Below are 15,787 nucleotides of genomic sequence, written 5' to 3' on the forward strand. Positions count from 1 at the left end.
AAACAAGTTGCTGACCGTCCTGCAAAAGTGCACGCCAAAAAATCAAAGGGCAAAAAAATAAAACAGGAGGAGAGGACAAGACTCTTAGCACTGGGATTAGTACCAATAAAGGGCTGGGGTAGTTTTCCACCCTGAGCTTTTGGCTTGGCAAAAGGCGCTGTTTGGCAACAAGATCACAGGTAATCCCAAAAGGAAATGGCCACCACCCCAAACTGTCCACCAGGAACATGTTGGGAGTAGTGGCAGAGCACATGCTTTATGTTAAGGCTGTAATGAAGTCCTGGAAAAATAAATAGTTCTTCAGGGAGGACACAGGCTCTCCCTGGAAATCCTTTGCTAAATGAAGATGCTGATGGATTTCATTCAAAGAAAGGAGAAGCAGAGGCAGAAAGTTTATGCAAGTAGTGAAACAGTCTTAACTTGCAGTGGAGGCACCTGCCTTTGTTGTTATCCACACTACGAGCCCCAGAGGAGGAGGACTTTGGAACAGGGATGTGTCAAGCCCTTGGTTAAGCTGGTTTGGTTGTGAGAAGTTAGCACTGCATTGAGAAGTAAGGACACTTCCAGAGTGTTTTGCCCCTCCACTCCTGGCACGGGGCAGAGGCGGCTGCTGTTGGTGTGGTGGTGTGGAGTAAGATCCCGTTCCTGAGGGAAGGCAGGCTGGAGTTGCTCATGAGAGGCAACACTGAAGGGTCTCCTCCTCCTGGCACCTGGTGACTGTGCCTTGGCTCGTTGTCACTGTCCTGGTGGGAAGGGTCTGGCTGTTCAATGGGGTCAGTGATCAGCACCACATTTCCAGACCTCAAGGTTGACGAGTTTTGGGAGCAGGACCTTCTTAGGGTGCTTTTGAAAACAAGAATGACACCTCCCGGGAAAATGGTCCCCTAGGAACAGCAGGGCTGTTTGCCATCCATTCCTTTCTCATGCTTTTGCCACGGAAATGCAGATGTGGGGAGGAGAGCTCTTCATGCAAGGACCAAGGGGAGCCTTTACATGGGGAATTAGATCAAGATAAGTTTGCACTAACATTAAAAGCAAGTCAAAAGAAAGTTCTGGAAGGAGAAATGCAGGCCCGTAGCTGGAGGATGGGCACCTCTGTGTTTTAAGGACTCAGCAGGTAGGGACAGCGAGTTCACTTCACAAATTACCTCTTTTTATGGAGACAGCACACTGATCAGGGGAGAAACAGGGTGAAATGTCAGTAGAACACTTGAGAAAGATCTGGCTGTGGGGCACAGACAATGGAGAAGGGAAATGAAAGCTTTTCACAAGTATATATCAGTTCATGTGTAAATATATATATATATGTGTATATGTATATATATGTATTTATGTGCACAGCAAACAAGGGACTGGGGTGTTAGACAGGTGATGACAAGACCAAATCCCTCCCTTTGCATGAAAATGTGACCATCACATTGGTTGTAATCAGAGCCCAGAAACATCTGCCTGAAATGGAGTTTGACTGGGAATTACAGTACCACTGACAATTTGGCTTTGTATAAACTTTGCCGTGTGTCTATAGTTTGGCGTGAAGGAGTCCTGCCCTCCTTGAAGGGGACAGACACCAGCTGAAAGTTTCCTTTACAAAACAAAATGAAACAACTGAAGAAACCCCAACGTTTTCTCAGAACACTGCAAAGGATCACTGATTGAAAAAAATGTTTCTCTTCAGGTATATTCAGGCGAAGAAAGCATTCAGCTTCTTTAAACTGTTATATAAAATTGGTACTAGTTTCTTTAAATACTATTATAATTAAAAAAACCAACTGATTCCTGAAATTAAAAAAAAATAATAATCATAATTAAAAAATATCACTCCATGCTGATCTTCTCTTCAGAATAGGCCAGCATGGGAGTTTTGCACCCTAGACAGTTACAGTATTTCTGGAATAAAAAATTGCAATTACACACAGAAAATACTACAGCATTCACTTAAAAATATCTCATTTTGTTGTTGTTGTCTTTCCCCTCCCAAGTAGAGGGATGGTGGGATTGAAAAGATGCCCTGAAACGGGAATATTCCTTTAAAGGAGCAATACTCTCAAAACAGAAGAAAGGGTGTCGGATAGATGCAAACCCGGTGATTTAACTCGAAAAAAAAAGAAAAAAACCAAACCCAAGATATTCCAGCACAGAAACAGAATCCGAGAGAGATGAGAATGTTCAGACACCAAGCGGGTTATTTGGAAATGTCAAGACAACCCCACAGCTTTGCCAACATCGGAGGTGGCAGCATCTCCTGGCGGTGGAAGGCTAAGCTAAACCACGGCGCTCTCGCTACGCTCTTGGGTTTCCTCTGGTTGTTGTTTCTCGCCATGTACTTACAGTAGAGGGTGACACGAGACAGTTTTTATCAGCAGTTCCCCACACGTAACCGAGTCGAAGAATTTTCTCAGCTAAATCACAACAACAACATCAACAGAAATAACAAAGCACCAAATTCATCTCGAGACGTGAGTCAGTTTTACAGGTTATTACCGTTTGAAGAAGTTTTGTTGGTTGTTTTGTTGTTGTTTGTTTTTTGTGTTTTTTTGTGTTTTTTTTTTAATCCCGACTTTTCATGTTTTGTTTTCCTTAAAAACAAAACAGAAACAAAACAGAAAATCAAAACCCAAAAATCCCCAAAATGGAACAAAGGATGCTTTACAATCACTTTAAGGCTCGCACTGAATGAGACATGACAGGTCTTACACGAGATTACAAATAATACATGTATGCCTTTCACAGCCTTAAAATGATACAGTAGGTCAAATTATTTTGCCAGTCACTGATCAAGTATTGTGCCTTTAAATTGACTCGCTTTTTGCTACCATGCTGAGTTTTATTATTACTGAAATAATTATTAGATATGTGGAAATGTACTTTCAGATCATGTTTTTGGTTTATAATTTTGATAATTTCACATTTTCCAGAAATCAAGGTGGCAGTCCTTATTCTGGGCCCAGACTGTTGGTATTTGCTCCACTGGAGACAGTGGGGTTTTAGCATGAGCAGTTGTTGGGAACAAGATCAGATCCTGTATTTTCACACTGATCTGATACAATCCCACCTTTGTATAGGGTCCATTTCCAGGAGGAAAATGATCCCAGGGTGGGGTCACCTTTATAACATGACTCAGTCAAGGCTTGGCCCAATGGTGTTATAAATTCCTTGCCAAATTATCTTACAGACCTGATTTTGTCTTTCAGCTGTTGGAAAAATCAAACTCCATTGGGGTTGTCTTGGCTTTGCTTTCTTATCTTTTCTTTCTTATCTTTAGACATTTGGAGGGGTTTTTCTGCTGAATCCAATATGAGCAACAGGACTTTTTTTTTTCCATACATTTCTCTCTTTTTGTTGTTGTTAATTTTTTTTTTTTAATTTTAAGGTTTGCATTTCAGTTGGATGGTTGGTTTTTCTATTGTTTTTTTTTTCCTGGCATATAATCATCAAAGAGTTTTGCATGAGAAAGGTGACAGTACTTAATGAAACTCAGCACCTAAGGGCATAAGGCAGTTGTAGGTTTGTTTGTTTGTTTTTTTTTTTTTATTTTTCAATCAGCACCAATCCCATAAATAATGTTCTACACTTGGTGTACGGTATAAAACTGATGTGGAGATGCCTCCTTCTCCACCTGTGAATCCTAGGTGTGGAAGTTGAAATACTGTTTCTTGTGTGTAAAAAACAAAAGAAAAGTTTTTCTTTTTGTTTTTACTTACAAAACATAGAGAATATCTTTTTTTTTTTTATACATACAGCAACCAGAAAGAAAGCTTATCTGAAGGTTTGTGTTTGTTTCATGATCTGTGTTTACCGTAAACAAAAATAAGGTCCCCTCTTTTACTTTTGCTTTAAGGAGCTTTAAAGTGAAGATTCATATTGTAGCAACTCATATAAGAGAGGTCCATCTCTATACCTAATACCTACAGCTGTGGGGGTGACATATTGGAGGATGTTGATAGTTCTTCTTAACCTCCTGTCTACAAAATGAGCATCCCAGGCAGGATATCTTTTTCTTGGGATGTCAATCTTAATGAGAGGCCCCTCGGGGGGGTAGGGTCGCCCAGATGGAGTAGATGGTACCATTGCTCTCACCTGGAAAACGGGCAAGCAAGTGTCAGCTGTGAGTTCCTCCTGTTGCTCCGTGACCGCTCTGGTGGGCGTAGCCTGGGCCCCCCGGTACCCAGGGGTTTGGGGCGCCATGGGCTCAACATCGGGGGGCAAAGGAATGCCCCAGAGCAGCTCGGCGCAACAGGAGCTGGCAAAGATCTTAGCTCTTGGCCCCATGGGATGCAGCACACCATAATATAACAGCATCAAAGCTATCCCAGCAGCAAAGCTAAGAAAGACACAACACAGTGCTGGCACGGCATAGGAGTCAGTGGTGTCAGGATCTCTGTAAAAATACCAAAGGAGCGTCAAGGCAGCGTTCTCCGTCAGGACCACCGTGTAATACGCAAACATTCGGTATCGAGTCCGCCCTTCCTTGACATTAAACCAGCAGAAAATGTACACAATCCCTACCACCATGTTGAAGAGGATCTCCTCCCACTTAGACATGCAGAAATCTGTCCCACCATGGATGATCCAGAAAGCCATGGCACACCAATGGACCACTACAAAGATCCCAAAGTAGAGCTGGAAGATGGAAGCAAAGAGAGCAAAAGAAATAACTCGGGATGAGATGGTGAAGAGGCGCCAGAAGAGATGGATGAGGGCCCCTCTGTAGCTCATACTCTTCTTGTCGTCCCTAGAGTCCCGAAGAAGCTTGTGATAGGAGGCTAGCACCCAAGCCAGGGACATCAGGGAGGCCACAGAGGACACACCTGCCGGAAGACACACAGATCCACTGAGTTAGACAGGAGCTTTGGTGGAAAACATCATCTGCTCACTAAATTATTGCATCTGGGGCAGGCTCTGGAGCCTGAAGGTTCAACTCACGTCAGGTTGTCCTTACAGTCTGGAGGAGAGAAATACAGAGATATCAGTGTGGGAATTGGAAATGGTGCTGCATTCAGGAGTTCTCTGACTCCTTGTCCTTATCTTCCTGAGCCACTGGATTGGCCACCCCACCCTGGCAGTTCCAGTAGGGAACAGCCTCTGTGCTCATCCTGACTGGATCCACATTTGAGAGTCTGAAATCCAGATTCCATCTAAATGCTGAAGCCCAAGTGTGAAAGTTACTTTCTTGGAGAGCAGAATCTCTCTTGGAATGCACCACGGCAAGAGCAGGACACCTGTATTCCCTTCAACTGCTTGCATTCCTTTCTATTCTAAAATACTTTTCTTTAGGCAACATTCCCATTGATTCTGCCTTACTCAGGAATCCCCATTTGAATTTGTCTTTTGGAAAAACCAGGTTTTTTGTCCCATGCAGACAAACGTGTAAATCCAGGGAGCATCAAGACTCATCAATACCCTTGAAAGAGTCCCAAAACAAAGCATCTGATCTCTCCAGCAAATCCCTGCCTTGTTTCTGGGATGGACCCAAGACCTCTACTGGAGGTAGCTCTTCTCCAGTCGTGTCTCCTGGCTGGAGCACAAATACAAGTCACAGTCATGTCAGGGAGGGCACAGCCTGCACTGGGGTCACCTTCAGCTCCCATCACATCCTTCTGCACCCTGACATGGGGCAGAGCACCCCATGATATTCCAAAGGGACCTGGTCTTATTCTCCACCCCAACCAACACTTAAGCATTTTATTTCTTCCAGAAGATAAAACAGCAGCCTCACCACACTTGAGAGGCTTTTAAAAATATAATTCCATTGATTATCACAAGGGTAGATTGAATAACTCATGGAGCAAAGCATCACAATAAAAATGAATTGAGAGATTCCTGGGAAAAGAAAGAGCTGCTGGTATCTTATTTCTTTGCCCACACTGCTGCTCACTGGACAACTGCTCTGCAGGTGGGGAAACAGATGATGGACCAAAATCCATATTTGGAAAGCTCAGTAATTTGGTAGATATGGTTGGATTGGGCCTTAGCCAAAGATTTATCTGGGAACACTACCTTTCAAGTCCAAAGGAAAAACTGCTAATGGTTTCAAGCAAAACAGTGAGAAATGCCCCTCCATCTCTGATGTGTAACTGGGTGATAGGTCCAGATCTTACTTGGCTTTTACTTCTTTAAGAAAATGCAAGGAACATCTTGCTGTAGCTGCTCTGAGTTAAAAAGGTAAAATACCTGAAAAACCTAAATTTCTTCATCTCCTGTTTTCTTTTCTCTCTGCTCACAGGGGCCTTGCTTCCATGGGAATGCAAATAAGGTCCACTGACGACTCAGACCTCACTCTGTAGAATTTATCTTGGTTTGGAGGAGCCCAGCCCACCATGTAGCAGGGTTAGATTTCACTCCTTCCAACCCATCCATGTTTGGAGGAGAGATGATGGAGGAGAAGAAAGTCAGAAAGGATGCAGACTCCAAGTCTGCCCTCATTGGAATTCTCACAGTCTGCAAAGTCCACCAAAACAACACCTTTTCATCAGCTCTCAGGTTTCCCTCTGAATCCCTTGTCTTTGAGCTCAAATGGACATTTGAATTTCTGACTGAACTTTAAAAAACAGCAAACAGCAAAGCAGTGAGAGCAGTGGCCTTATCCAAGAGGGAAGCTTTAAGCCACCAGCTTTAAGAAAATAACAATTTCCCCCGAGTTCTAAGTCCTCACTAAGAAACGCACATAGGACTTGGGGATTCCAGCCACAGACTCACAGAATGCTTGGAGTTGGAAGGAAGCCCTGGAGGTCATCCAATCACTCTGCCAAGGTAGGATCACCTGGAGCAGGTGGCACAGGAACACATCCAGGTGGGTTTGGAATGTCTCCAGAGAGGGAATTCCATGCTCTCCCTGGGCAGCTGTTCAGTGCTCTGCCACCCTCAGCATAAAGAAGTTCTTTCTCATGTTGAGGTGGAACTCTTTATTATGGGTTATTTTATGGCCACTGTTCCTCATCTCGTCACTGGGCACCTCTGCAAAGAGTCTGGCACCATCCTCTGACACTCCTTGGAGGTATTTATATGGATTATTGAGATCCCCTTTCTGTCTTCTCCTGACTGAACAGGCCCAGCTTCCTCAGTCTCTCCCCATAGTGGATGGAAACTCCTAAATATGAACAGCCTCATACTCAAGCAGATGTAGATTAGATTCATTTTTAACCTACAAGATGAGTTACATTTTTGGTTGACTTTATTAACAGTTTTGGAAGGATGAGTCATGCCACAAAGTTTTGTTATGTGTATAAGTACTGTTTGTTGCACTACCTATCAGCTATTCAGTTTAAAGACTTTTCATGATTAGCAGGGAAAAAATATGTCACTTATTGCCTTCTTTTAGTGCTGTTTTACTAGAAACTTGTACAGCATTAGCTGTACCTGTACAGGGAAACTCAAGCAGCACCAACCCACAGGAGACAGATGTGTCACCCTGGATTAAAAATGTTTCTATTGGGCTCATTTATTCTAGAAAAGAGAGAGGAATAAAATACACCCAAAACAATCCCCCAGTTTGCACATGAAGGCTTTACCTAATGTTTTCAGGGCAGAACCCTCCACTAATCACAGCCTTTGTTGTAAATTGCTCAGAGTGCGTGTGTTGAGTCACTCGCACGGCACCCGGGCTGCTGACAGTCATCTGAACGTCTCCTCCAGCCAGCAGAGAGAGGCAGACACCCCCAGAAAGTGATTCAGCCTGTCCTGACATCCGTGTGTGGGACAGGGAGGGGTTGACTCATGCTCCCAAGGTGTCTGACTCCATCCCTTGCCAGGGGACGTGCGAGCTCCGGCTCGGGATGAGCCCCCCCCGCCCTGTACAGAACAGCTCATTGTCTCTTCATCTGCACCAAGATCTGAGGGAGGCAATGAAGGATCTTTGGGCATTTTGACATATTTTTCACTGTTGTTTAAAAGTTCACAAGCCTTGTGTTGAATGTGAATTTTGGCACCCTGGTGAGGAGCAGGATCTGGACCTGGGTGTGAGGGGGCAGATCTGTAGGCGGACATCAGCAGGAACTATGGAGTAATGTAAAGACTTTTACATCACTCTTACTTACTGCCACAGAAACTATTCCCTAGATCTTCCATACACACCTAAATGACACAGCACTTTTCTCATCTTGACCACAAGTTTCCCATTCCCAACTTTCCGTGTGACTTCTAGCCTGTGACATTTTCACACAATTTACAATTCTCACAGCCTGTGGGATAAACTGTCCCTGGTTTTCCTCTCAACTTCTCCAGACCTTATTTCTAAGCAACTTTAGAGATCTCTTCAATTATAACTAAAACAAACAGTCCTGAAAAGCTGGATCACATGAGCAGTAATTTTTTATTTTGATTCTGACTCTTGCACGTGGTAAATGATGCACCTTTGTGGAGCACGAGTAGGTTTCAACTCCCTTCCAATGTTTGTTTATCTAAGGGATGAGGTTGGGTAAACACTGAAGTCACTTTGAAAAAAAGCCCACTCCCACTCTTCCCACTCTGTTCCCAGCCTTGGGAGTGGAACATCATCCCCACCATGCACAACCACATCTCTGCAGGCATTCTCGAGCCAGGAGCAAATCAGCTCCTGTGGGGCTGGAAACCTTGTGGCTGCAGCTCTGGGATCTGTATCCCACCTGTATCCCACCTGTATCCCATCTGTATCCCACCGGCACAGACTGGGATTCTCTTCAAACCTCTCTGTCCTAGGAAGGCATGAATGGCACCCAGGCCAAAGTCAGCACCATCAGGGAGTCAAGTCCCTGTGTCTTGAATGACACAGCACAAGAAATAATCCCCCAGATTCCTTTAGGGATGAACCCTGAAGTCCTTGCAGTGAGACATCTGCTCACCTGCATTCAGCATGAGGAGGCAAAGCTCTATAATGTCCCATTTGACAGATGAAGCACCAAGATTTGAAGGATTTACCCAAGATCTCATATAAAATCCAAGTTGAGCAGGGAATAGTTCTCCTTCACATCACAGTGTGCTTGACAAGACATTTCAGACAGGATTCAGCTCCTACTGTAGAGACTCACCCCAGGGTGTCCTTGGTTAAATGATGTCTCTTTGCTCAAAGGAGGATCAAAGCTTAGTGCAACCATCACAGGTGGGAATCCAGCAATGTTTGAGATGCTTTAGGATATTCCAGACCACCATGTGGAGCTGGCAGATGTGACAAACTTGCACGTAGAGGACAAGAACATCTCTGAACTGGGAGCTGGGGTGAAGGAAGGCACTCATGGCATTTCAAATGACACCAGCTGAGACTCAAAAAAATTCTGCCTTTCTCAGGGGAACTCATGATCCCTCTTCAATGATGAACAGATGTGCAACAGGAAATGGCACAGAGAGATGAGAAAGCAGTGGGAAATAAGGCAGGTGTATAAAAGTTAAATTTCTGAGAATGCCAGGCCAAGAAATAGATTCTCTGAGAAAGAGAAACAAGAGCTGTTACTTTGGATCATGAAAACCTGAGTGGACTTGAGAGAGTGATCTGATACCAGAGGAGAGGAGCCTGAACCACTCTGAGTTCAAGGGAAACTGCAGAAGCTCACAGGAACACCCTGAGTTTCATCCTGGTTTGGTTTTCCTCCTCTGGTTCCTACCCATAGTCCAGAAAAAGAAAGGGTCATCTCAGATTTGTAAAAAGGCTCTTTGGGAAAAAAACCCTGTCCACATGAAAGAATCAAAGCAATGACTCCCCTGAAATTGCCATTGCTGCTTTTAAAGCCTGGGAACAAAAACAGTGCAGGGAAAGCCATCCCTGTCTATCTGGCCTATTCCTGCTATGCAGGCTTTTACAACCACTCTAATGGAAAAAAATCACACACACACACACACAAACTAATATTTAAAATGAACAATACACCCATTTTGGCCTTACTCAGTGCTGTCCAGCTGAGCACAGAGGATTTTCACTAGGGGTAGGTACAGTTTTCATCACAAATCCAGCTGCAGGTCGTTGGCTGCCCATAATTTGGATGCAGTTGCTGTAGCACATTCCCTGAGTATTTCCTGTGGTGCCTGCCCCTTTAACGTTGAAAATGATGCCTGAACAGTGCTCTATTTCTTTTTTGACATTAATTCTCCTTAAGACTCCACTAAAACAAAATGGGAAGATACCAACATTTCTCCCGGGTGAGCGGGATGGCAAATATTGAGCATGACACGAAACCTTCCCTCAGCCCCTGTGCAGAGGCAGCTCTTGCTTAATGCCAAGTGCCACGTTTCAGTTCATCCCCATCCCTCCCTGGCTGCTCAGGCCCCTGTGCTGTGAACCCTGTTATCCTGTTTTCCCCTTTGGGTGGCACGTTCCTCCCTGAAGCTCAGTAGGAGACGAGGAACAGGCTTTCATTTTGATGCACACACAGTGAAAATGCATTTATACACAAAAGAGATCAAGGCAGATCCTGCTTGTGTAACAACAGGGCCTGAAAGTCACTCTCCCTCATTTTCTAATCTGATTTAGTTTGTTTGTGTCAGAGTAAAAGGGGTCAGAATCAGACCTCAGGTCTGATTTTCATTGTTTCCTGATGGATTTTGATGTTTGGTCTTTCTTAATTCTTTCCCATCCGAGGAGGGACTAACTTGTGTCTTTTCCCCTTTATTTTCCCTCTTTATTTGTCTCTTTAAACATGGAAAAATATGGAATATTGCTAGTATATAAGTAGTAAAGGTCTGCACAGACCATTTTGCCTTTCATTTTCCTCACTGGATTTCAGGACTCTTCCTTAAACAGTTCCTCCAGTGTGCCACCAGTCCAGTATGGCAGATGGGAACCATTTCACCTATTGTGAACATGATGCAAAAGTCTGACCCAGGAATGGTCTCATCCCATTTATGTGACACCTCTGTTCTCTACTAAGAGCTGGAATTACCAGGGATGAAAATCCAGGTCTTGACACTGGGGAGACTGGGAAGAGATATCACACCAGTGTCCTGCCCTTTGCTCTTTTCTCATGGAAAATATTTTAGTTTCATCAGATAAGGGGTGAGTTTCCCATCCTCAGCACCTGCTCCCTTGCTAGGGAGATCCTCTGGGACCTTCCTCCAAGGGGTATCACATCCCCATTCTCCAGGATCCAGCTCACCTGGACACAGCATCACCATTCCATGAGAAACAGAAAACTGCTGATGACTGGGAAAGGCAGGAAACAAAGGTAACTCCTTTCAGGGACAGATTTCCAAGTAGGTCTGGATAACAAGAAAGTCTCCCACCACCAAATCACACTGGAACCCCACACAAGGCTTGTGCTGAGTTTCTGTACAGGATAGTCCATGTCCAAGGTGGCACAAAGAGAGCTCTTGCACATTAGACCAGAGGCACATCCACGTTCCCAAACCTTTCTCTGTGAGAAAATCCATGCCAGGGCAACTCCACAAAAGCTCTCTTACATGGAAAGTTGCCCTCCTGCCTCTCAACAGTAAGAGCTTGGCTCACGTCCTGAAATTCTGCTTCCTGAACCCTTTCCCTTTTGCTAAATTAGGATGTCCTTGGTGACCCCAGAAAAGCTGAATCCCTCCTTAGTTCCTCCCCTTAATCCTCAGCACTGCCTTGAGGAAGCATCCACGGAGTCACCAGGGATTGTGTTTCCAAAGGCCTTGCTTTCCTGCCCTCTCATCCTGCTGCCTCTCAGCTGTCCCCAGTGCCCCTTTTCCCTGCTGCAGGAGGAGGTGACCAGCCACACTCATCTGATCTGTGCTCTCATTATCTCAGCTGCTTCTGTCGTGTCTCCTCCTATTCACGTCCTCTGTGAACTCGGGCACTCCAAACCAGCTCCAACCCTGCAGCCATCGAGTCTTGGATCTCCTCCTGGATGCAAGCCAGAGACTGATCCTGCTGTGGGAGGCACGAGCACCCCAGGCCAAGCAGAGATGGGATAATCCACCCTCTGTTTGGGCTTGTCCTTGAATAACCTCAGTGAAGTGTCAGTCTCCTGTTCAAAATGTTGGCCCACCACATCAGGATTGGCAAAGCTTCCCCACTGTTCTAAAACCCTCTGTATGAAGATGCCCTGTCCATCACGTGCCTCAGTGTTATTTCACCCCAGGAATGCTGTCTCAGACATGGGATGAGCTGTCTGGAAATGCCTCTGTCTCTCCATTGACTCTTCCTGGTGAATCATGGAATGGTTTGAGAGGGAAGGGTCCTTAAAGCTCATCTCATTCCAACCCCCTGCCATGGATAGAGACACCTTTCACTCTCACAGGTGGCTCAACCTGGCCCTGAACACTTCCAGGGATGGGGTTCAAACTGAAATAACCAAAGAAGAACATGGTAAGATGAATAAATAGTAAGTAACAGAGGTTTGGCATCCACCAGCTCCCCACAAGAGCTCATAGGAGAACACTGAGTCCCAGTGAGATGAAGAGAGGAGAAAGGAGGATTGCTGAGACCTGTTCCTGGCTCCAGGATGAGCAGAAGCTGACAGACCCCAAATGATCTGGGTATATTCAAGTATATTCTGGGTATGTTCACAACACAGTGAATTTATACCACTGAAGACCAAGCAGGAAAAACAAGCCCCCAACACCCTCCTGATGTGAGAAGTGTGCCATGGTCAGCCAGAGGACATCCCAGAACAGCCAGACAGAGCTACCAACATCCTCAAGGGATAGGAGAAAGACAACATCCCCCTTTTACATCACTGAGAAGAAGGCTGGTCTCCAACAGGCCTGTGTGTACACAGTCCTCATCAGCATGAAAATTCACTTTTTGCTTTCCATGACAGCCTTGCCCCTTTCCCAGGACGCTGACTGCAAGTGTCTCAGGTTTTACCTATTTATGTAGGGAAGGAAGCTGCTGACACCTGTTCTAGAGCTGGAACATTTCTGGCAGCAACTGGGGGAAATCTCAGACCCTGTATAAGCAGAGGTCCACAAACAAGCCTCAACTCACTTGGCTGACTGGGGTCTTTGATCCTGTGTGGTGAATTGTCACCACAGACTGGCTCATAAAAACCATCAGAGAGGAGAAGGACACATGGGGAGAGAACCTTATGGTGGTATCTGAACTCCAAATGAGAAACATGATTATTTGTAGACCCCAAGTCCAGCTGGCAGAATCTGCCGTGCCCATCCTGTTAAAATCCCACAGGAGTTGTATCCAATCTGCCCAATGGGAATGGTTCCTGGACTATATGAATTTGTTTTCTCATGCCTGGGGAGGCTTTGGGAAAGGGCTGGCAGGCAAAACTCTACCAGAGACCAATTTAGCACAAACACCTGAGTGCCAGTGCTTGGGCTCCAACACTGTTTGTGCTACAGGTATAGACAAAATCTGATCACAGTCCTCTGTTTATCACAACCATGGTAGTATAATCCTTTTCATCACGTTAAAAATAACGGGAAAGACCTTTGGCTCAACTCCTCAATGCCTGGAGATAAAGCTTCTCATATTATCAGATTTTCCAGGCTGGGCAGAATAAATTAGTCCAGGTGGCTGCTGTGTCTGGACAGCTCTGGGGAGCCCAGGCATGGCAGGTAGAGCTTAGGTAAAGTGTAATACAGATGTGGGGACAGCTTTCTGCCAGAAAAATGTTATTTTAGCAGGATAGGGTAATCCTTCCAGGAATCTGGTGTCAGCTATGCTCCCAAAATTATGCCTGAGGAAAATGTCAGAGTGAGTCCATTGCTAGAGACAAATCCTGCCTTCTGCAGAGCAGCCTCCTCTGCAGCAGCTCCACCCAGCCACTCTAATGGTAGAGTTCAAGGAAATGACAACACACAAACTCACTTTTCAGGGGGAACAACGCATGGCAGATGTCTAAGAAATCCATTGAGGAATTTGGAGTAAGTTTGGTGATTTGGCTCAGTCCTAAAGAAGCTGGAGGTAATCAGGGAACAGAGAGACACACACAGTCCTACTTTTGGAGTTCCTGTTGGTATGGCATAAATGATATAAAAGTATTTATAATACAACACTATTAAGTTTGAAATGGCTCTTCCATTTTGAAGCTTCCCCTGAATGTTAAGAAAATGAAATGGAAAGGATTTACTGTTTTCCTTTCAGCAAAAGCAGATTTTTTTTTTCTCACTGAAACAACCCCCACTTCAGCAGACGCTACTTTGAGGGTGTTCATGAAGAACAGTTCTCTCCTTTGTGATTTTTGGAATCAGAACTCTTATTAATCCTACTGATGGTGTTTTCAATGTCAGTGTGGGGCTGCATGGATGGTGTTTCCAATTAGAAGAGCTGCTGTTGTCCCATAAATTTGGGTTCAGGTGGACCAGTAACCCACATTGCAGCAGCAAGGACTCAAGTGCCAAAATCTCTCCAGGGTCTTGCCATCATGCCCAAGCTCACCTTTTCCCAGTGCATCCTCCAGAGACCATGAATCCCACAAATCCCTGAATCTCAGGTGGGCAGGGATGACAGTGAAGCTGATAGAGACACTCAGAACCAACAACCATGTGCATCTCTGTCTCCTAATGAGCCACAGACATGAAAAAGAGATGGTCTGCCCTGAGCTTGGTCTAAATCCCTCCAGGCACCAATCACCTGGGTTAATTCTGCATTAGAAATGTGCTGGGGAAGCAGCAGCCAGGATTTCCCGGGCACAGATTAGCTTGTTTGGAAATAGAGCATGAGAACTGCTCTTCGTGTCTATTTTTGTCAAAAGCTGCATGAATTGCCACTCTTTTCAGGCCGAGGTGCCCTCTGCACAGTCATCATTGTAATTATAAAGACTTTTGAGTTAAATCCATGTTAATCTGAAGCCTTTAAGTGCAGTCTCAGAATGACACTGGAAAAGAACCCCACCTGAGCCCCTAAAAGTGCACAGCCACAGACGAGAGGATGCAAAGCTCCTTGAGAGAGCCCAAGAGCTTTCATTGGAAATGCTCCACCAGGATGTTCTGACAGCACCTCCAGGATTTAACTCTGTGCAAACAGACCAAAATCCCTCTTTGTAGGGAGTGTTAGAAGGCAGGGGAGTCACACAAACCTGGCTCAGCCTGACAGGAGCACAACCATCTCTAGAAACTTCCATTGCTATTTCCTGCTGAGAACTTAGTTTTTGTCCCTTTGCTAATTAAAATTGTCTTTCTAGAACAACGAGCACAAAAACCCCCACCCCAAACATGGTTATTTGAACTGATAAGAATAAGATGGCAAAATCCAGCTGGGGTTATTCTTGGAGGAAAAAAAAATCACATTTCACATTCAACAGCTGTTTTTTGTGAAGGGCACTTTAGTTTGAACTTCTAGTGGCCAATTCTTTGCTAAGATTTTTGAGTGCATCAAATCCAGCAGAGCTGCTTCCAGTTTGAATCCTGAAAATATCAGAAGGAGCCTCCTACACTGAGATTTTTCAGACCTAATGATATTTGAATTCTAGTGTTAGGAACCCTTAGAAGAGAAACACACCTAAAGGAACCACTGGCATGCATTGAAATGGTGAAAAAAACCCCGTTTTGCTAAGAAAAACAACACATGGCTCCATTTAGCATAAAATCTTTTCCCATTTCTATGAGTAGGGAAGGTTGGCTTGAAGCAGCAGGACTCCACAAACATGTACAATATATGTGCATTTCAGCACTGCAATCTGACATCTGTTACAGCACCTCTAGCCTGTCCCTCCTTTATTTTTTATTTCTGTTTTTATTCGGATGAGGACCGCAGACATTGGGAAAGATGAAAACCTGCCTACCACAAGCTGAAAGGGTGTTGTAATCCTATGAGTAGGGGCTAAAATAGTCTGAAAAAGAGGGGAGCAGTACCTCAGTGCTGGCAAGGAAAGCCCAAGGAGCTCCCTGTCTGCTTTGGAGAGTGACCACAAGGATCCCTTTTTCCTTAGCACAGATCTGGGGCAGCTTTGGA

General features: G+C 44.9%; 1 protein-coding gene across 1 annotated transcript in view; it reads right to left on the minus strand.

Annotated features, from left to right (window-relative positions):
- Positions 1-3,843: 3,843 nt before the first annotated feature.
- XKR6 (XK related 6) overlaps positions 3,844-15,787 on the minus strand; it is a gene marked incomplete at both ends in the record, with an annotated part of 173,756 nt that continues 161,812 nt past the window's right edge. The window contains one exon of the mRNA XM_084203473.1: positions 3,844-4,808. Within this exon, the coding sequence (XP_084059599.1) occupies positions 3,844-4,808 (965 nt within the window). The remainder of the gene's footprint in view (positions 4,809-15,787) is intronic.

This window comes from Fringilla coelebs (assembly GCF_963513975.1).
Source record: "Fringilla coelebs genome assembly, chromosome: 3".
NCBI classification, from domain to species: Eukaryota; Metazoa; Chordata; class Aves; order Passeriformes; family Fringillidae; genus Fringilla; species Fringilla coelebs.